The sequence below is a fragment of the Urocampus carinirostris genome, chromosome 3 (genome assembly GCF_059441175.1).
Source record: "Urocampus carinirostris isolate Australia breed hairy pipefish chromosome 3, RoL_Ucar_1.0, whole genome shotgun sequence".
Classification (NCBI taxonomy): Eukaryota; Metazoa; Chordata; class Actinopteri; order Syngnathiformes; family Syngnathidae; genus Urocampus; species Urocampus carinirostris.
Window position 1 is genome coordinate 10,180,272 of NC_142351.1, and position 22,597 is coordinate 10,202,868.

Sequence of the window (22,597 nt, forward strand, 5' to 3'; positions counted from 1 at the left end):
CATAAATTGGCCCCATCACTGAATAAGCCGCAGGGTTGAACATTCGGGAAAAAAGTAGCGGCTTATAGTCCGGAATTTACGGTAATTTGTGTTTGATTTAAAACAAAAGTATTAATAAAGATGAGTGGATTGACAAGTGGGCTCAGCGCGATAGACCATTCGTAATTGTGATGAACAGGTCAACTTTACCAGCATGTAGAGGTTTTCCCAGAAGTCCTGTGTCATGAGTCGAAAAAGAGCCAGGAAGGCCCATCCGAAGCTGTCGAAGCTGGTGTAACCATAGTTTGGATTCCTTCCAGCCTTCATGCAAGTGTATCCTTCTGGGCAACGGCTGAGGTAAACAGGAAGTGTTAGGATGATTGTAGATGCATGTATTATTCATTTGGTACTAAGTTAAACATTAGAGAGACCTTGCAGTAGAGTTAAGTATTGTCCTTGCTTCGGGCATCATTTTAACCCTAAGGGAAAGTGCTATACTCAAGTTTGTCAACCTTTGCCTGAGGTGACTAGCTGCATTTTTTTGGGAAACATTCCATTAATGGAAAATATAAAAAAAAATTGAAAATCGAGTTATTAGAATAGCAGCAACAATATGCATTCATAAATAAATACAAAAGCAAACTCTACATTTACATTTTATGTTTCATTTTTATTTATACATACTGCGGATCTTTGATAAGGTTAGTCTGTTTTTAACCCCTTACAGTTTTTGTAAAATTAACATAAAATCCCAATCCAAGACATACCCAAAGTAGATCCTATTCTCAAACTGTTTCAGAGAATGTGGACGGTTTCGGTCTCTTTTGAAAGGTAACACTCAAAGTTTAGTCCCAAACTGAAATAATCACTGCAAGTGCTACTAACATAGACCGATCTCTGTTGGAACACACAGAAATTGAAGGATTTTTGTTGTTTTGCAATCAAATGCCTGCAAAAGAGTGTAGCACGGACATTTTAGCTGGAAAACAGGTGAGACAATAGCTTGAAGCCTTACCTTCGACCTCGTCAAATTCGATCACTGAACATTGTATTTTACACATTTTTGTAAGGGTAGGCCTGGGCGTTTCCAAAAGTGGCCATTTTTAGTCGACCAGTTAACAGCACTAAAAACTTTGCATGTGTTACTTTGGCCAATTTGTAGACATTGTGAAAGAGTTGTAAACGTTTGACTTCTCTTTTTAGAACTCAATCAATGAGTGTGCACAGTTGCATGTAATAATGGTGCTTAAAAAGAAATCAAGATAGGTGTTTACCTTTGGCTCTGATTTGGAAAATTCCTGGCCCACCAATCCAAATTTGAATTGGTCACTATTGGTTAAATATTTTTAGAGCCAAATTGGTCATTGGATGTTTTTTTTTTCCAATACAGGCCCTCCTAGGTTGTCACAGACTACATGAAAAAAAAGCTAGCAATTGGCTAAGAGTTTATCAATCAAAAGGTCAGAGACTAAGTATTGAAAATAATCCAACGAGTCTGTTCATTTTTAAAAGGGACTAATGGAGCCAAACAAATAGATTACAACAGGTTGGCCTTTCTTATCTTAAGGTTTCTCTCTCTGTCCTCCTTGCAAGTTTAAAAACATTGATGTCTTCTCTTTTTCTTTTGAGTGTCTACTGAAGTTATCAATCAAATTGGTTCTGAAACACTCAAAGTTGAGTCATCCGTTAAGTACACTAAATGTGATAATATGCCTTGAATAACTCAGAATGCAATACGGACAGCTAAGATTAAAGAAGGGGTTTTCATTCATTAAATTTGATAAATATCTTGATAGATGTTGAAAAACCTTGTGTAAATTATATCAAGTTAAGAAAAATGTAGCCATTTTTTGGATGTAAGGGACACAGGGCACAAGAGTAGCACCAAAACCACGCTGTATTGATAGTACTTTTGAACCATTTTATGCCAATTAATATTATATTTTTTTAACATTTGGCGGGCCAGATTAAAAACCTTGATGAGCCACATGTGGTCTGCAGATCGTAGTTTACCCAACCCCTGATTTTATATCTCAACTTACACCTTGTGCACTGAGGAGGACCTTGAACAGATACTCACCCTGAGTCTGAGCTGTTCCCACAGAGAAGAGCATCAGGTTGGCCTGGCAGGAAGTAGAAATGGGCTGTAGAAAAGAAAAATATGACTGCAGTGTGGCATTACATTCATAATTCTGCATGGAAAGATTTGTTTGTTCCATAAACAGCCAACCAATTCCCTCAGGCCAAGTTTGAAATTGTAATTTTGCCTAATTCGCATCAGTTATTTTTGTCTCAGGAGCCATAGTATACCGTATTTTCAGGAGTATAAAGCAGACCCAAAAACCACAAATTGACCAGAAATTTGATCATGTGTCTTACAAAGCAGAGTGCCTTACATGTGGACAAAATTGGAATTGTGTTACTATGTTTGTGAATTATTGATCAGTCGATAAATGTTATCACTGACCACAGTTGCATCGCAATGGTGGCAACAGGGATCGAACCGGATAGCAATGGTAACACCACCAAACCTCCAGGGACATGGATGGATTTTCACAATCGCATGCCGTTGAATGCAACGGGAAATGAACCGCGGAGTGCGCCTATTCCCATCCACTAGACGCCTACGGTTACAGACGACACATTATCACACTATTTTTAGTTGAGTCACGAGATATGTTAGAGTAGAGAGAATGTTCACTTTTTCATCAGGCCCAACTAAGTATCGTAAGTGACAACGTGCGGCCATACGTTTATTGCAATTTTTCAGGACGACTAAATGACTCGCCACATGCCGTTCTCATTCATTCAGAATGACTGAATTACCTCCCACAATTCCCTTATCATTATTCAATTGAGAATGTCGTTGAAACTTTGAAAGTTTAGCTTTACAGCAGACCGGTTTAATGTCTGAAAATATTTGGGCGGCCACGCCTAATAATAACATCAACAATTTGGAACTGTGACTAAAAATAGTGTGATGATGAGAAATTACCTTTTCATGTGGATGGGATCTGGTACACTCCACGCAGTGATCTGGGTTTGATTCCCCTTGCATTCAAGGTTATGATCTTGTATGCAATTGTGCCTGCACAGCTGCTAATCTGTACATCTGTTTGTTTTGTTTTTTTGCACTACTGGCAGTTCTTTTATACCTAGCCACTCCTTTGCACATCTGTTCTCCTCTGCACTATCGTACTCCAGTGTTATTGTTATTGTATAGTGACTTGTTTACCTGACTGCCCATTTTGCACATCTGGTTAGCTGTTCCTCTTGCACTCTTTGCACTACTGTATAATACTATACATAGCTATAATTATTTAGTATATTATTAGTACTTCAATACTCCAACTCAATACAACATTTTATTTATATCTGTACATTCAAGGAAACTGTGCGAGTCAGATGTATCGACATTTCGTTCTGTATACACATGTACAAGAATGACAATAAAGTATATCTGAATCTGAATATTCTGACATATTTTTAGTTTTTTTGTGCAACACTAGCCCTGATTTTCGTCTAAATTCCATGTGGCCTACAGTCTATTGCGCCTTTTCTATAAAAGAAAATATCACAAAACACTATTTTATAGACTTATAGACCTTATAGACTTATTAATACTCAGGTGACGTCACAGCCAAAGCTGGAGGCAAAACAATACTTGCGCTGGTCAGAAGACTGAGAAAAAGAACGCTGTTGTTGCTGCCAGTTCGGTATTAAAATGTCATCAGGTTGTGTGTTCGGGTGGCAGAATTGAGAAAAAAAAAACGAGTAATCACATATTGAAGTTTTACAGGATACCAGCGGACACTCCTGGTCAAAGAAAACAAAGAGAATTGTGGTTAATGCGTTAAAACGAAAAGATTGGACCGAGGCACTCATTGAAAATGCTCACGCACACTTCGTATCTGGTTAGAGAAATTAAATGTTTATGATTGTTGCTATCGAAACCCTATTACTATTATATTGGCAGAATATCTTGTTTTTTTTTTATCTGCAGCTAACAGTTAGCTTGTAGCCTAAATGCCAACATTAGCTTTGTAAACACTGTGTGCGGCTGCTCGAAATAAAAACAAGCATACATTTAAAACAAACATTGGGAACACAATGTAAATTATTCATCAGATACATACTTGCCTATCCATAATAAACTGCCTCACAAACGCGCCCCCCACCCCGCCCTTTTTAACAGTATTTTGTTTTATTTTTGTATTTATCCCCTGTTTTTATTTTTGTTTTATATTCTGTGTACGGCGACCTTGGATGTCCTGAAAGGCGCTTTGAAATATTATGTATAATTGTAATTATCTCATCTCATCAGCTGCACCGCTTATCCTCAGTAGGGTCGCGGGGGTGCTGGAGCCCATCCCAGCAATCATCGGGCAGTGGGCAGGGGACACCCTGAACTGGTTGCCGGCCAATCGCAGGGCACACAGGGACGGACAACTCGCTCGCTCATTCACACCTAGGGACAATTTTGGACCGGCCAATCCACCTGAAATGCATGTTTTTGGAATGTGGGAGGAAACCGGAGTGCCCGGAGGAAACCCACGCAAGCACGGGGAGAACATACAAACTCCGCACAGTAAGTCCGGTAGCTGGATTTGAACCGACACAGGAGGTTCCCAAGACCTTAGAACTGTGCCGCACACGCGCTAACCACTGCGCCGTCGTGCTATAATTGTAATTATGTATCATATAATTATTATTGTATTTATTTATTTTTAATATTTTAGGAAAAGCATCTCTTGATGGAATTCAGGCTACATGCTAACATTTAGCCGGAGCTGAAAAAAAAAGACATTTTGCCAATGTAATAAGTTACATAGCAAAAATCATAAACATATTATTTTTCTCACCTGATATGAAGTGTGCTCTGCCAACCCGATCATTTTTGATGAGTGCCTCGGTCCAATCTTTTTGCTTTAATGCATTTAACCAACTCTCTTCTTTTGGTTTCATCAAGAGTGTCTGGTGGGTTCTTGTAGAAAATGTTAATCTGACCGCTAACGTTTTTTCTCCGTTTCTGGCACGCAAACACAAGACATGACGACAACTAGCAGCAACAACAGTCTTCCCTCAGTCTTCTGACCAGCGCAAGTTTTGTTTCGCCTCCAGCTTCGGCTGTGAAGTCAAACTTACCTCAAAGCCATTCGTTTTGATGATACAAAGCTAAACTTTTAGCGCGTACGCTTGTTGACATATCATCTCGCCATTGCTGACAAACAAATTAAAGGGTCTGTGTGCAAGAAATACACTAATTTCGGTAATACTCTAAACTTTTGCTACTTACTGTTGTTCATGATGTACTCGTCCCAGTCAAAACCCCGACTACCATTGAGCAAGTAACTCTCATTCATGTTGATGGGCCAGATGACGCACTTGTGGCGCAGGTTGCCCATGAAGAGCTGCAGACCAATGAGTGCAAAGACACTGAGGCAGAAGACGGTCAGGATCATCACATCCGAAAGCTTCTTGACTGACTGGATGAGTGCACCCACAATGGTCTTCAGGCCTGAGAGTAAGGGGCCACATAGACAGAACACACAAAGCGATGAAACCAAGAGAACAGCTATGAATATTTACTTTAAGTGGTAGGAACTTGGAATGCCTTCAATACATTGGACAAAACAACTGGATAAACTAGATATACATTTAAATTTACATTATTGCATTTATTTTGTTATTACATGGTTGAAAGTTAGCATAATATTGTCACAGTACCTAGCCAACACTAGCAATACAAGTTTTCAGATACAGCTATACTGCATTTCCATGACCGTTTGACAAATTTTGAATTTGTGTTTAAGGAAAATATAAGTACTCTTCATAAAACTTTACACAAACGGAGGCATCGTTACGTCAAAATACTTTAAAGTGATTACAGAAAGTACATATCTGTCTGCATTTGTTTTTGGAAAGAACACAATACATGTATACTCTAAAATAGCGGTCTCCAAAGTGGTGCCTGCAGACACCCGGTAGCTCCCTAAGACCACCTTAGTAGCCTGCAGACTGGTTCTGAAAATGTATCGTGGCTCATTGAGATTTTCTAGGAAGTTCGATTTCTAACTGGTGTGATGTTTAGCGGTTGACTGAGCCTATTTTAATCCCTTTTTATTAAAAGCTGGTGATAACATAGTCATATAATCAACAACATAGTAATGACATGTTTTTTTAGAAATCAGTTACAAAAAAGTAGCTCTCAACTTCAAAAAAATTGGGGACCAATGCTTTAAAATTCCACATTTGAATTGCCAAAATTTCCTTTTTTGTGAAGAGAATAATCTATATGACCTACATCCAGATATGGTTTGGAAAATATTTTAACTAGCTATTGTTAAGTTGGGAGCGAAAGAGTCACTATCATGAAAAAAACGATAGTAAAAATCAATTCAATGAACATCGGGAGCATTTGAAGATAACATTTGAGTAATTACGATCGAAATATACTGCATCTGTTTATTGATGCATTGCCAAATCTTTAACCAAAATGACAGGGTACACAAAATTGAAGAAACAAAAACGAGAAATCTTGAGAAGCCTTCCCACTCTTTTCAAAACATGAGCCTGATATTCAAGTGGAGTTTGCATTCATTCATTCAGAGTCAGGGCGCTGGAGCCCATTCCAGCTGATATCAGTTAGGGGACACCTTGGACTGGTTATCAGTCAGTTGCAGGGCACAAAACGACAGAGAATCCATAGACACACTCATTGTCACCCAGGGAATATTTGGACTTACCAATCAAACTGAATGCATGTTTTTGAAATGTGGGAGGAAACCGGAGTAAGGGAGAATACCCACAAAGGCATGGGGACAACATGCAAACTCCACACAGGGAAACTGGTATCTGGCATTGAAGCAGCTATGTGCTAACCAGTCAGCTACTGTATCAAGTTTGCATTTAGTGGCCGATTTGAAAGAGAGGGGGAAAGCTGCAGAAGAGTGAGAGGATAGCGCGACGGCACAACAAGGGGCCAATGAAACAGAGGCACAAGCAGGATTGGGATGGGAGGGCCGGCAAACACATGCAGGTCATTTAAACTCCAAGGCTGAAAAGGTTGCGATTCAATGCCAGCGCCATGGTGTTGAAGCTTTGCTTAACTGCCTTGTGAGAGGTGTCACGATGTCATCGTAGTGCCTCCCTGCAGTCTGTCTCATCCACTCACGACAAAGTCACATTACCTTGGCATCCTCTGCAGCTCGTGTTCACAGGTAGAAAGTAGTCAAATATGGAAGCAGGATGACCCCCCCTAGAAAAGTCTAGGGCACACTGTCTTTGGTCTTGTAATTTGTCTTTTTAGAAATCTTATATAGAATGAGCTCATACTACAGACCACTAATAGCAGTGTCTGAAACTCATGAGAAAAAGACACCAGGGCAGACAACTCTGTTGCCTGCCCAGCCATAAAGTTGCACGCCCCATTTTTTTTAAGACTTGAAACACAATAATTCGACTAATCGCATAAAAAAAACATTGTGGCAAAGTATTAAGGATTGATAATCAGAATATATAACAGAACAACACTTTAAATTAAGTTTATTATACATCTACTTATAACATTCATTGCATGTATATGACATCACTGTTATCCATCTACCATCAGTATGTACCTGTATTTACTCGTCTTCATTCATACAATGTTTGCGTTGCGTCGTCTGCTACAAGCCACGTGAACTCCTCTTTCCACGATGCTTTTAATGTACGTTTACGTTTTGTGGCGTCATAAATGTTTTTAGCTTCTTTTGATTATTTCTTCTTGGGCAGAGGTTTTGGCTTCATTCTTAACCACTTATCCATTTTCTTATGTTCTCTGTGCATCTACTAAGGACAATTATATGTAAACGCGCGACCTTATAACTGTCATGATTGCCAAAATGAAGACACCTGGGGCAATCGTTTAGCGCGCAGGAGCGCGTTCTCTGATTGGCTGGCACTCTCCTCTTAAGCTGTCAGCGCCCAGAGAGGAGTGTCAGACCGTACTTGTGTCTCTCTGTGTGTTTTGCCAGATTCCATTACCAAAGACCTCTCCTGTTTGATTGCTGCCTGCCTTCGGTTCCGACCTGTTTTTGTCCCACGTTTGCGACCTGCTCCCCTGCCCTTGCCATCGACCTGCCCGTTAAGCCGTATCGATTCTGCCTACCTGTCACAGAACTGCCATTCCATCCAACGCTGCCAGTGACAGACAACCATTGGCTTCCAAAGCAAGCTCTGTCAGCTCGATCCATTAAAGATTCCTTTAAAACGAACAATTGGGTCCGAGATTCCATTGTGGTTCTTGACAATAACAATCGGGAAAGTCCGGAAGCACGAAGTTATTCGATGCAGGCTTTTGATTGGCTGCCGGGTATGCAAATTGCCAAACGAACCGAAATTCCGAAATTTCCAAACCGAACGAAGATTTCGAAATCGGAATAAAGCAAACCTTTGATTTGAAAAAATAAATAAATAAAATAAAATAAAAACGAAATATATTTTTTCTCTTTCTTGTAAAAGTTACCACTCAGGCAGAGACGTTGTGTAAGTTGTACGCACGACGTAAAAGATGCACGCCCCGGACATCCGGGCAGACGTTATTTCAGACACTGCTAATAGCCTGATTGGATATTTTTCCCATTTGTGCGACCTTCAAGCGTAAGTTGCCTATATGTGATGCATCTATCTGATCTATGTATCTATTTCAATTGAGTCTAAACGGCTCAATTTAGATTTATTTTCCTGGGTCATACTCATACATGTTCCTAAAAATTCATCCATCCATCCATTATCTGCAACACTTATCCTCAGTAGGGTCGCGGGGGTGCCGGAACCCATCCCAGCTATCTTTGGGCAGTGGGCAGGGGACACCCTGAACTGGTTGCCAGCCAGTCGCAGGGCACACAGGGACAGACAATTCACCCGCTTATTCACACCTAGGGACAATATGAACCGGCCAATTCACCTGACATGCATGTTTTTGGAATGTTGGAGGAAACCAGAGTGCCCGGAGGAAACCCACGCAAGCACAGGGAGAACATGCAAACTCCACACAGGAGGTTTGATCTCACGACCTCAGAACTGTGCCGCACACGAGCCGCCGTGCTGCCCTTCGTAAAAATTATATGTCTAAAATACTTCTTGATGCTTTCTCCGTTAGAAAGGTCTGCTTACATATCTAATTCCATTTAAATGCTGAGAGGGCTTGAGGTTCTGAGATAACTGTACAATCAAAATCAGATAAACACCGAAACACTTTGAAAATCAAACAATAACTTGTACAAAAAGAAGAAAAACAAATCAATTTGTCAGCCAAGCTCTTGATATTTTTAAGATTAGAAAAGCAAGTGACTGAGAAGCATCATGCAGCATAAGAGTTATGTTGACAAACTAGGCTTGGCAGTCTTCATACATGACAAAGAGGTTCCTTTTTAGCTTTCATGTGCTTTATTTCTTGTCAATTGTATCACATTAATCAGATATACTAAATGTTATTAGTAGAAGAAAACAAATTTTGCTATTCGGATAGGATGTTTGTCGAGGGTGTTGGCAAAAGAGTTAACCACAGTTGCAGATGAAACCAGCCTCATATAAAGAGAGCAGCTGGGGCAGATGAGTGAAGACACATTAGAAGGCCCTAGGAGACTGCAAAGCCTATCAAAAATGTATTAGTACCATTTTTGATGATTTTGGAGGAGAAAGGGAACCATAAAAAGAGGTTTTCTCCAATCGTTTTGCTGCTGCTTCGAAATCATAATCGTAATCAAAGTGAGTCAAAAAAAAAAAGGTGGGAAAATCAGCCTTAGTGTTTAAACGGAGTCTCACCTGGAATGACAGAGATAGTTTTCAATGCTCGGAGAACTCTGAACGTTCTCAGCGCAGATACATTGCCCAGGTCCACAAACTCTGTTACATATCTGGAACAGGGGGAGGATCACACACAGAACACACACGATGACCAAAACCAAACACGGCAAGAGCACAACACCAGCGCACCAGGAGGAAGAACGACCACTCACATAGCCTGTCCACGGAGAGGAAGGGTGGAAGGTGAACAAAGAAAGGAGGACACACACACCTAACACCAACCCCACTCAGTGTTTCCCATACCACAGGAAGATTCTGGTGGGCTGCCTGGATTAAATTGGTCCTACCAGAGTCTCAAACTTGGACTAGTAAAACAATTTTATGCTTTTAGATACAACATATTTAATGGTATATGTTTTTGCAGAAGTAAATGGAAGGAGACCAAGAGGAAGGCCGCGATTGACGTGGATTGATGATATGAGTGCACTGACAAAAAAAGGTCTAAATCTAGTGGAAGTAGAGCTCTTGTTGGTGATAGAAAGGAGTGGAGAGGTGTTGTGAAAGGATAGTGGGATTGTGGACGCGTTCTTAAGGATGGGCTGGGCACCCGTTTGATGCGGCAGGGGTAAACCAGCGAAAGCTGTCGGGCCCTGCTGTTGAACAGAAGAGTGTGTTGTGTCACCCTGACCCGAGTGACATGGCCGCTTTCTCGTGTCCCGTTTCATCTGGAGGGACGAAAGGATGACCATCTTAGGTGCCGAGGTGCCTAACTTGTTTGGGTGTTTGGGCATTTGGGTTGGCCATGGTCAAAAAATGTTTGTTTGTGTTTAATGCTATTTTCTTTTCTTTGTTATTGTATCTGCTTGCTGTCGGTCACCCCTCTTTAGGGATATGACCAAGGTGGATGGAAAGATAGATAGATAGATAGATAGATAGATAGATAGATAGATAGATAGATTAGCACAGGCAGAGTGATAACCACAGACACCAGCCTCTTACATCTGAATAATCGTGGGGGTATTACTCTCCCAAATAAATATCGTCATGTCCTGCACGGTTGTCATGGCGCCCAGCTGGCCCCGCCCCTTGACACCGGCTGAGACGCATTGGACTGATTGCTTTTGGAGTACTTAAACGCTCCTTTTGGGACTGCCCGTCGCCAGACCATTGCTTTACCTTGTTGAAGACCAGTTCATGCCTGTTTGATCAGAGCAGTGCCTAGTTTGTAATTTTGATTGCCTTTGAACCTTTTTTTCGTTTTGTTTTTGGTCCGTTTGTGCGTTGGACAACTTTTCTTTCCTAAATTAAAGCGACGGATCGTCTACGCATATGAGTTCCGACTTACTGCTTTCCGATCCGTTTCTTGACAAACATTGGTAGGTGCTTGTGTGGTGGATGAGCTGAGCATTTAAGAGAACCATATGGAAATATTGTTAAATTTTATTTAGTTTTATTTTTTCTTATTTTTTCTTATTTCAGTATCACACTATTTTAAGTCACGGTACCAGAGACAAATGTAGTGCGTTTCACGTGTTGATAATAAATGTGTCACTTACAATGCTTGGAATAGAAGGGCACAGTTCTAGTTTCTTAATTTTGCTCGAAAAATGCACCTGTGTTTGAATTTATAATTTTCTTCAGAGGGACCATTCCCCTGGACCGCCCTAGACTTTCCACCCACCAGGGTCTCACCAAATTCGATGGGAAACACTGCCGCCCATTGTCCCAATAACAGCCACCACCACCCTGCCCAATGCTGCCTTACCTGGAATGACAGAAATAGTTTTCAATGCCCTCAACACCCTGAACGTGCGCAGGGCTGAGACATTGCCTAGGTTTACAAACTCTGTTATATACCTGCAGAATCAAACCACAGTTACAACAAGGTGAATTTTTTTCATGAGCACACAAAATCGTAGGGAACGTGTAGAGGTTATTGTATCGATAACTGGACAGTAGTACTTCTATTTGGAAGTTTTGTGGGTCATCATGTGAATGAACATTGTGAGTACGGTAATCCCTGGCTGTGTCATGGTTTATTATTCACGGCTTTGCAATTTTACGGATTTTCATCTTGCATTGTGTTCTGCATTCTGCTTAACAGTCGGCCCACCCCCATTCTGCCTGGGTTTGCCTGTGTGTGTCATTAACGCGGCAGTAGTCATCTAAGTTGTACACATACGTAAAACAGCTTGTCACACCTACACTAGTTATGCCTAAATCGTTTTCAATTCCGAGTTTCTTTAAAAGCTGTCACGGTTACCATGGCGCCCAATTGGCCCCACCCGTGTGGCGCCAGCTGCGGCTCGTTGACAGATTGGCTTCCCTTCTATTTAAGCTCAGTGCTCTCACTCAGCCTTTGTCAGTTCGTCAACGAACCTCTGCCCCGCAAGACGTGGGTTTTGACTCGGTCCTGTTGTTTTGTCCTGTTTCATAGCGGTTTCCAAGTTTCGTTCCCGTCTAGTTTGTCATGTTTAATTTTGATATCCTGTTTTGATATTAATCATGTCATTCCACGCCAGACTGCTGCCTAACGTGCATGACTGCCCCATTTCCCGTAAAATAAAGGGCTTGTGTGAGAAACGTCACGCATTTGGGTTCTTATCCTGTTCTGGTTCATGACAAAAAGCCTTCATGTCAACAAAACGTTCTGAACCAACAAAGGAACCTGCGGCCGGGCCAAAAAGGCAGAGAAAGATGCTTTCTCTCGCCAACAAAGTTGGACTTCTCCACATGGAGGGTAAACGCGTTTTTACATCAAATTTTTGTTTCCCAATAACGTCCACATGATAGCGAGAAATTATCATCTAAAGTGAAAAAAGGGGTGTCCTGAAATCTTGATGGCTCTCTGATGGCTTTTAGAGAAACTTGAGAATTAAAGAGATTTGCGCTTACATAATGCAGACAAGCAGAAAAGGAGCAGGGCAACTGTTTAGCCAATCAGAATGCTAAACACAATGCACAATTCACAAAGTAGCAAAACCGCGACAAGTAAACCGCGTTACAGCATGCGATTACTGTTTGTCTAATGTTTCAAGTTAAATTTCTTTTTTCATTCTCTAGATCGTGTTTGAAAAAAGTGCAGTAAATCGACACCCTTTATAGTAAACAGCGTATCTGTTAAACTTTTATAAAACCAAGGGTAGCCTTTCAATCAAGATAGGTTGTATCAACATATTTGTCCAGTGCGTCTTGAAATAATGACCGTATTTTCACGACTATAAGGCGCACCTAAAAGCTTTTATTCTTTTCAAAAGCTGACCATGCGCCTTATAATACAGTGCGCCTTATATATGGATCAATATTAAGTCGCAAAGTCTTGCAACTAAGGCAAGCAGCCGCCGACTAGATTTTCCCCCAAAGGCGAAGTAGTCCGCAATGTATGTTGGGATATATATACCGGCGTTTCATTTCCTAACCAATGTGTCAATCATCATTTGAATCGATCACTATTGGCTAAAGTTATTCGGAGGTAAAGGGCCGGATCCTTTTTATCATTTACAGGCTCGCATAGGCTAAAGCGGGGCAAAACAAAGCCTGCAATTGGCCGAAAAAGATGAATGTGAATCACACGTTGGGTTGCACTACGGCATAGAGAAAACGTTTTTTACTAGTCTGTATTTGTAAATATTTTACTCTCCTGGATTTACTACACTCATGGTTGTAAGAGGACCATGGTTGCGTATCAAATAATGAACGTGATGGCTGCAAGAGAACTTTGGTGAGCTATGCGGCTTTATATTTTCCCGGTATCCTGTTTTAGACTGATCTTGATGTTTCTCTGATGAGTCTATTTTTAAATTAAATTCAATTCAAAGTGTTTATTGTCATGTGCACAGTAAAGAACCCCGTTTCCCTGCACGATAAAATTCTTACTTTGCTGTCCACACAGTTGCCAGCGAAAAATAAAATAGAAACTTAGAAATAGTTGGCATTTCTTGAATCCCAAGACTTTAACCTTCCGAATGATATTTGGAACGATGCATTTGAGTGATTGGTGACATCGTACAGACACTGTTTCCGTACATGTCTGAGACACGTATTTGCTTCTTTGCAAGCTTTGGGAATGTTAAGGGGGTAATAAGTTGGACTGAACCATCTGACTGTTTTGTCAACGTTCCCATTGTAGCGTTTTATAATCCGGTGCGCCTTATGTATGGAAAATATAGGACCAAAAACTATTTTTGGGGGGTGCGCCCTATAACCCGGTGCGCCTTATAGTCGTGAAAATACGGAACACACTTTTTACTCTCGCGAAAGCAAAAGTACATCAACCAATGGATTGAGTGGATTCGGTTACATCATCAACTAAGCAAAAAAAATGCTGCTAGGAGACTAAGCGTGTCTTTTGACAAGTCAATACGGAACTCTTACTTTTCTAAACACGGAACAATTCCCAAAAATTCCAAAAAAACAGTTGGCAACCCTAGTCACGATATTCATTCGATTCATTGCAAAAATCAAAACATCCAAAATCATTTGAGGCACCCAATAGGATGAAGTAGAGTCGAATTGTTGGAGGAGTGTTCAAACGATAAAAGAAAGGGGGTGTGGAAACAAACGTGTAGGTCTGCGTCACATTGAATTCTGGGAAAAACCTTGTAGTCCCCCCCCCCCAAAAATACCTATTATATCTCTAGGTGAGAATAGAGAGATCATATTAAATCAGTTCAGTCATAGCAAACAGTACAGCAACTCATACAGTATATAACATTGTTTGTATCAGCTGCTCGCATGTGAGGCCGCTTTTAATCAGAGGCAGTCGAGTAAATAAACCTTTTACTCAAGTAAAACTGTTACTTCAGAAGAATAGAGTAGAGTAGACATTATTGTCATTGATATCAATGTTGCGGAACATTGTTGTCACGGTTGCCATGGCGCCCAATTGGCCCCGCCCGTGTGGCGCCAGCTGCAGCTTGTTGACAGATTGGCTCCCTGTCAGGATTTAAACTCTGTCCTGTCAGTCCCTTTTTGTCGGTCCGTCTGCGAATCTCTGTTTTTACACGGCAAGACCTTTTTCGCCTGTCCCGTTTTTTTGCTCCTGTTTGTCTCCCGTTACGATCTGTTTTGATCTCAACCAAGTCTACTCTCCCGTCCTGAATTGCGACCTGTTTTGATCTCGACCACATCTGTTTCCCCGTCCCGAATAACGATCTGTTTTTGATCTTGACCACGTCTACTCTCCTCTCCTGGCTTTCGACTTGTTTCCGATCTCGACTACGCTTTTGCTCTTCTATCCCGGCTACTGACCCGTTTTTTCCGTTCCCGACACCGCCATCGCTCGCCACAGAAGTCCCACTTCCGCGTTCAAAGCGACCTGCCTCCCGCGCCCAGCAATCACCGGATCGTGAGCGCAACCCTTTATATCTTCCAATAAAACGCAACGCAAGTGGGTCCTGTCCCATTCTGGTCCTAACACTTATCATGTTACTACTGTGTTGTTACTATGTTGAACCAGGTTACTTATTAAAACTAGGGTTAAAAAGACTCAACAAATCATAAAAAATAATTTTCTAGAAAATCTCGATGACCTAGCACAGGAGCTAATTTCAGGACAGGTCCGCGGCCATTTCAAATGTCCTTGGCGGGATTTTAAATGTAAGAGCCAGCATAATTTACGTCTCAAATTGTCATGATTACTGATGTGAATCAGCTGTGCCCGCTCTTTTGACGCCAACTGCCTCGTACTCTGATTGGCTCCCTGTCCCGATTTAAACCCACTCCTTTCTGTCACCTGTTGTCAGTCTGTCTGCGAACTTTAGTGTACTCTAGGCAAGCTTTTTCGACCCTGACTCCCACCTGATTTTGCTCCCGTCTGTTTCCCTGCTTCGACCTGTTTTTTGATCCTGACCACGTCTATTCTACTCTCCTTGATTTCGACTCGTTTCTGATCCCAACCACATTTCTGCTCTCCTGACTCGGCTCCTGACCCGTGTTTTCCTGTTCCCGACACTGCCATCGCTCGCCACGGAAGTACCACTTCCGCGTTAAGAGTGACCTGCTTCCCGCGCCCAGCGATCACGGGATCGTGGGTGCAATCCTTTCCTTTCTTCCCAATAAAAGTGAGAGAAACGTAACACAAGTGGGTCCTGTCTCCGTTCTGGTCATACATACACTTCTAATCAGTGCAAATTCTGCAGTCACTCAAACAGTGACTGTAGCCTTCAACCAGGAGAAGATGTCGTCAGGTGGTGTCCAACCGTCACTGGGCGTTTCGACCCTTAACCACAACGCCCTCGAGTTGGCAGGCCGGCAGTGATGGCCAGTCACTGCCCATCCTCTCCTGGTCCCCAGCTAAACTCCTCTCTCCTACTCCAGAGCCAGCAAGAGGCTCTCTCCGCGGCTTCCCCCACCCTTTTGGCAGCTGCCTTCCTCTCCCTTCCCCTTATTCCCAGAACTGTTAATGTGTCCCATACAGACTGTGCTGGGAAGCCCCTGCTCCCGACCTCCACTGGGAATAGCCAGGTCTGCCATCCCTTGTCCCTGCACTGTTGGACCAGCTCTTGATATTTGGCGTTTTTCCTTTCATGGGCTTCACCGCATCCTTCTTCCCATGGCACAGTTAGCTCAATCAGGATGATTTTTTGAGCCTCTTCTGACCAAATCATGATGTCTGGCCTCAAGGAAGTTTGGACTACCTGGGGAAAGTGTAATTTCCTTCCCAGGTCTAGCTTCATCTCCCACGCTGGTGCTGTTTGCAGGAGGCTCTTTTTGGTCTTCTTGGAGGATGCTGGTTTCTCCCCTTCCCTGGATGGAATGTATTGGACTAGGTTGAGGTTGGTGCTTCTTCCGCCTTTCCTGCTCCAAGATGTAAGCCAGTGCACCGACGACCTTGTCATGGCGCCAGCGGTATCTGCCCTGGCTAAGAGCAATCTGGCATCGTGCCAGAATATGCGCCAGTGTCCCTCTCCCACCACATAGCCTGCACGTTGGGTCCTCCCTCAACCCCCACCTGTACAGGTTGGTTGGTGTTGGAAGAGTATCGTACACTGACCGGAGCAAGAAAGAGATCTGGAACGGTTCCAACCTCCAGCGTTTTGGCCAGGTGATCCTTCGCTTTGGTAGGTCATCTTAGTATTTAGTACTTTCATTTGTTCATTCAGTTTTTGCATTCACTCATCCTTTCATATTCCAACCGCTTGTCCTCAAAGTCATGATATCTAAGTGCTACTCTGCTGCTAGAATTCAAATTAGAGGTAAGATTGGGCCCAAAAAAAGCACCCGAGCCCGACGCAGGCCCGAGGGGTATTAAACCCGACCCGGACCGAGCCCGACTAATTAACTGGATTTGCTGGCCCGGCCCGAGGGGGCCCGAAATTACATATTTTATTTATAAGGAGGGGTGATTTATGATAACAAATTAAACTCTGCCTTTTGTTACAACATCTAGGCCTAAGTTAAATAAAACTGTATAAACATTTACATCTTTTATATTTCTGTGTCTGCACTGCAGATGTTACATTAAGCGACAATCTGTCATTGACGGGTTTTTTTTTTTGAGGTAGCGAAAACATTTAAGGGCGTCCGTCATTTTGACGACTTGATCATTGGGCCATAATCCACAGCAGCAGTAGTAGTACGTCCTTAAGATTTTAGCGCGGCACTATCATTGAGGGGGTGTTGACGTGTTGTGCCCTTTTCCGACTCCTATGCAAATCCCCCCCCCCCTGATCGTATTCTATATAAAACGCTTATTAAAACAATAAAGCGAGCTAATTATAATAATTGGGAGATCCTAGTCTATATAACGCGTTTATTTAAACAATAAAGCGTGATTTTATTCTGCAAATTGCGTTTTTTAACGCGGATGAAAATGTCACCAACGTCAATGTACACTTCCGACAAAAGCGATCGTATTCTATATAAAACGCTTATTAAAACTCTTACCAGAGTGCGTTTTCCTCGTCAGTTCTCCTCTCTTGAGTTTATCCTTAACTTCTTGTTGGTCCGACTCCATATCGGGGATACCAGGCCAAAATCACGCGAATTTGCGGAGGGGAAGATTATTAAGAGGACAGCATTCACGTCACGTCACGTGCACAGAGCATGCTCTGGCTCCGTTAAAAGCAATTACAACTCCTTCTCCGTTTTATCCAAATTATTTATTTTATAACAAGTATTCCTTGGTCTAGTATCCATACATAGTTTAAGTATATATTTTTAATGAACATATATTTATAATTATTAATTAATTTAAAAAAAAAAAAAAAAAAAAAAAGCAGGACCGAACCCGACCCGACCCGACCGTATGACTGACATTTCAGGCCCGACCCGGCCCGAAATTGCCTCGGGTTCGGGTTCGGGTTCGGGCTCGGGCCATGAATCTTAGCTCTAATTCAAATACCCTTTTGTTGTTCTATAAGATACAATCAAGTGACCAGCCTTGATTTGTATTATTCATGAACGGTGTGGTGCATTTGATTTAATCAATTTGTCGTTTGTTACATTAGAAATGTCATTATTACCGATGTGAATCACCTGTGCCCCCTCATTTGGCGCCAACCGCTGCGGGCTCCGATTGGCTTTACCTGTCCCCATTCAAACCCAGTCCTGTCAATCCCCTGTTGTCTGTCCGTCTGTGAACCTCCGTCTATACAAGGCAAGCTTTTTTCGACCTTGACTCCCGCCTGTCCCGTTTTTGCTCCCGTTTGTGTCTGGCTACGACCTGATTTGATCCTGACCACGTCTACTCTCCCGTCCTGGCTTACGAGTCATTTCCGACCCCGACCACGCTTTGCTCTCCCAGTCCCGTCTACCAACCAGTTTTTCCGTCCCTGACTCCGCCATCGCTCGCTACGGAAGATCCACTTCCGTGTTCGGATCACAATCCGAGTACGAGGGCGACTTGCTTCCCGCGTCCAGCGAACACCGGATCGCGGGCGCAGGCCTTCCTCTTTCCTTCAATAAAACTTGGGGTAAACGTTACGCAAATGGGTCCTGTTTCCGTTCTGGTCCTGACACGATAGCTTTGATCAGATCGCTAGCTTGTCAGCTACCAAGGTGAGCTGCCATTCGTAATTTATCCCCACCTACTGTGTTTACACGCCCAATTGCGTTTTGTTTAGTCCTTAAAACTGAAACCCGAGTGCTACGTCTAATCTCATTATAAACAATGTTCACTATGTTGTTATCAATGGCAATTAAGACAATAAACATAGGGTAGGAATACTTACGCCATGGAGATGACCATGAAGTCCAGCCAGTTCCACGGGTCTCGGAGGAATGTAAAGCCATCTATACAGAACCCCCTTGCCGTAATTTTGACAAGAGACTCGAATGTATAAATTCCTGTGAAGGTGTACCTGGAAGGTAGAGTTATCAACTGGGTGAGTAGTCAACCATCATACACATATTTCATCAAATACCAGTAAAGCTAAGACAGGGGTAGGGAACATATAGTGCCATGAAAAATGACTTCCCCCCTTCCCTTCCTGAATTCTGTGTTTTTTTGCATATTTATGACCAGGGTTGGGTAGGGTTACTTTAACTGGATTACTTTCAATGACTTTTGGATGACTCCAATACCAAATATGCTAATAAAAGACAAAAGAAGCTAAATATGAATAAAATGATGACTCACAACACGTGGTAAGCTTTCTCTCCTGGCTTTGATCTCTTTGATCTCCGGCAAAACGAACATAAAATGCGATAGAAACAAAATGAAAATAAATCCAAACAGCTTGCCAACATCATTTTTGCCGTTCCATGTATTCCGTTACTCCCCAAGCCTGCACAAAATGTTGTAATTTTATTCATATTTAGTTTCTTTTGTCTTTTATTAGTATATTTGGTATTGGAGTAATCCAAAAGTAATTGAAAGTAATCCAGTTGAAGTAACCCTACCCAACTCTGCTTATCACTCACAAACATCACAAAGAGAAAACCTAAAGAAATACAGAAAATTCAGTTTTAAAATGTTGATTCCATTTATTAAGGCGCAAAAAAAATCTAAACCTATCTGGCCCCAATGTTCCCTGTAATTTTCCACGGGTCTGAGCGTTCACACAAAGTCGGTGAGCAACGCTTGAAACAACAGTGAGCAACCATAATCCCAAGTGTGGCAAGATAATTAATTATCAAACATGTCCAAAACTTGACACCACGTTACATTTTGCTGAGTTTCCGGCAACGCAAAATTATTTTTCTCTTTTGAATGAATCGACTCATGTACTATTGCAAAGGATGTACGGCCTACAAACGTCATTTGTTTTTACAACAATTCTTTCACAAGATTTCCATTTCTTTTTTTTCCTGGTCTCTTTGGTCGCATAATCCTAACATTTTGGGGGGCGTATTTAGTCGGTTGCACGATACAGAACTGTATTTAATCACATTTTTTAGTGGAAGTACAATGTTGGCAACAAGATTGACTTGGTATAATTGGAAATTATTCGAATGCAACACAAACTTTTTTTTCTTTTTCCCTGTTTTTTTTCTATTTTTTCCTTTAAAAAAATCTCATAGTGTTTAATTTTTTCCTAGCTGTTACTTTTTTCTCATTGTTCTCTAATTACTTTTTTTCCTTTGTTTCTTTCTTTTCTTTTTTTCTGGCTTTTTTCTGATTTTTTCCTTCTTTTTTCTCTTCCTTTTGTTTCTTTGTATCTCAGCTTTTCACTACTTTTTCATTTTGTTTTTTGTTTTACCTTTCTGTTCTATTCCCCCTCCTCTAAGTCATTTTATGCATAATTTTACATAATATTTGGTCATAAAGGGATGAAAGATGCAAAAACAACCTAAAGAGCCGTTTGGGACCCAAAAGAGACGGTTCTTTTTAGTGAGCTGAGCCGAAGAAGCCGGTTCTCGAAATACTCTACTGACTTTACTCAACTTCGTTCCACTTCGACCTTGACTTCAAAATACCGCATTTAGAACACAACGTCAGGGGAACCCTTGTATTTTTACCTTCATGCACTGTAACTTTGACTTAATTCGCTTCTTAACGAGCAATTTTGAGCCCTGATTTTTGTGAGCTGGCTAGATTCTCTTGTGCGAGCAAAAGCCCTGGGTAGTGCGCTATTGCACACACACGCAGCTTAGAGGGAACATTGTCTGGCCCTATAGCCAATATTGAGTTGGAGCACCTTTGGAAGTGATAACAGAAATCAAACGTTTATGATAATTGGTAATGAGTCTTTCTCAACACTTAGGAGGAATTTCGGCCCACTCTTCTTTGCAAAATCTGCCATATTGGGGGTTTTTCCAGCATGAGCTGCCCGTTTAAGGTCGCTTGAGTTTGAGGGCACAAACTGATGGCCGGGCGTTCTACTTTAGGATCTTCTGGTAAACACTAGAATTCATTATTCCGTCAACCACAGCAAGTTGTCCTGATCCTGACGCAGATTAAGCCCTCTAACTCAAGCGCTCATGGATCTTGCAGCAGGAAAACTACCCGAAACACACCAACAAGTCTATCTCTGAATGGCTCAAAAAAACAAAATGAAGGTTCTGGAGTGGCCAAGTCAAAGTCCGGATTTAAATACAATTAAGTGTCACGGTCGCCATGACGACCAGTATGCCACGCCCCCGAACTCAAGCTGAAGCAGATCAGCTGATTGCTGGTCTGCTATTTAAGGCTGGATTTTGGGTTTGGCGGGCGCTGGCTCATTACACAATCCCAGGTCTGTTATGCCTTGTCCTGTTTTAGGTTTAAACATTTTCCGTCTGTTATGCCTTGTCCTATTGAGTTCGTGCCGGAGGAACTCTGTACCGTTCTTTTCTGATTGTAAGAATGTTTTTGTTTGTCTTGTCCCTGACTTTTGGACAACTTTTATTTTGTTAAATAAAACTTATGGATCGTCACGCAATTGAGTTCTCCCTTCCTGCCTCCTGCCCCCGTTCTGGTCCGGTCACCCCGTCCAGTCCACCACGCCACGTGACAGAATGAGCCAGCCACGACAAGAACTCAGCGAACGATCCCAGCGCGATTTGGGGAGACCTGGAGAACGCAGCTTGGCAAGCGCCCACTGAGTCCGACTTCGACTCCCTGCCCGTTCGAACCACGGCCCCGCCCGTCGTGGCCATTGCTGTGCCTCGAATGGGGTCCCGGGAGGAATTGACACCTGCCTGTTCGACTCTCATGCCTGCTATTCAGTCTCCCCTGCGTGCCAGTCCGACTCCGCTGCCTGCCAGTCCGACTCCGCTGCCTGCCAGTCCGACTCCGCTGCTCCTGTTTTGCCGGTTCTGATTTTGTCTCTCATGTTTTGCCGGTTCTGATTTTGTCTCTCATGTTTTGCCGGTTCTGATTTTGACTCTCTCATGTCTTGTCTGTTCTGATTCTGCCTGCCCTGCCTTGCCTGTTCTGATTCCGCCTGTCCTGTCTGAATCGCCACTTCTGAATCTGCCTGTCCTGAGTGTGACACTTCTGAATCGGTCTGTCCTGAGTGCGACTCTTCTGAATCGGCCTGTCCTGAGTGCGACTCTTCTGATTTTGCCTGTCCTGTTCTCGTCGGTTCTGCCTGTCTGTTATCCCCTGTCCAGTTTGCCCGCCGGACCCCCCCCCTGCCGAGCGCCGATTCCGATCCGCCTGACGCAGATGGCGCCTGCCTCTCCCCGTTCCTGCGTGTTCGGAGGAGGGAGCGGGGTTGCCCCAATCGTGAGCGTCGAACCATTCCGGGGCGCGAGGTAGTATTTTTTTTTTTTCTTTTTGGGACCTCGGGAGCTGTCCCTTAAAGGGGGGGCTCTGTCACGGTCGCCATGACGACCAGTATGCCACGCCCCCGAACTCAAGCTGAAGCAGATCAGCTGATTGCTGGTCTGCTATTTAAGGCTGGATTTTGGGTTTGGCGGGCGCTGGCTCATTACACAATCCCAGGTCTGTTATGCCTTGTCC

The 22,597-nt window shown here is 42.6% G+C and overlaps 1 protein-coding gene across 5 annotated transcripts in view; it reads right to left on the reverse strand.

The window, feature by feature from the left end:
* scn8aa (sodium channel, voltage gated, type VIII, alpha subunit a) overlaps positions 1-22,597 on the reverse strand; it is a 110,260-nt gene that overhangs the window by 57,217 nt on the left and 30,446 nt on the right. For 4 of the 5 annotated variants that reach the window (XM_088330600.1, XM_088330601.1, XM_088330598.1 and 1 more), the window contains exons 5-9: positions 18,942-19,070; positions 11,534-11,625; positions 5,276-5,497; positions 2,060-2,123; positions 190-331 (exon numbers count right to left, since the gene is read on the reverse strand). In XM_088330600.1, the coding sequence (XP_088186726.1) occupies positions 190-331; positions 2,060-2,123; positions 5,276-5,497; positions 11,534-11,625; positions 18,942-19,070 (649 nt within the window). Of the gene's footprint in view, positions 1-189; positions 332-2,059; positions 2,124-5,275; positions 5,498-9,786; positions 9,879-11,533; positions 11,626-18,941; positions 19,071-22,597 lie in introns of all 5 variants that reach the window. The other variant, XM_088330602.1, reaches the window with a different exon arrangement.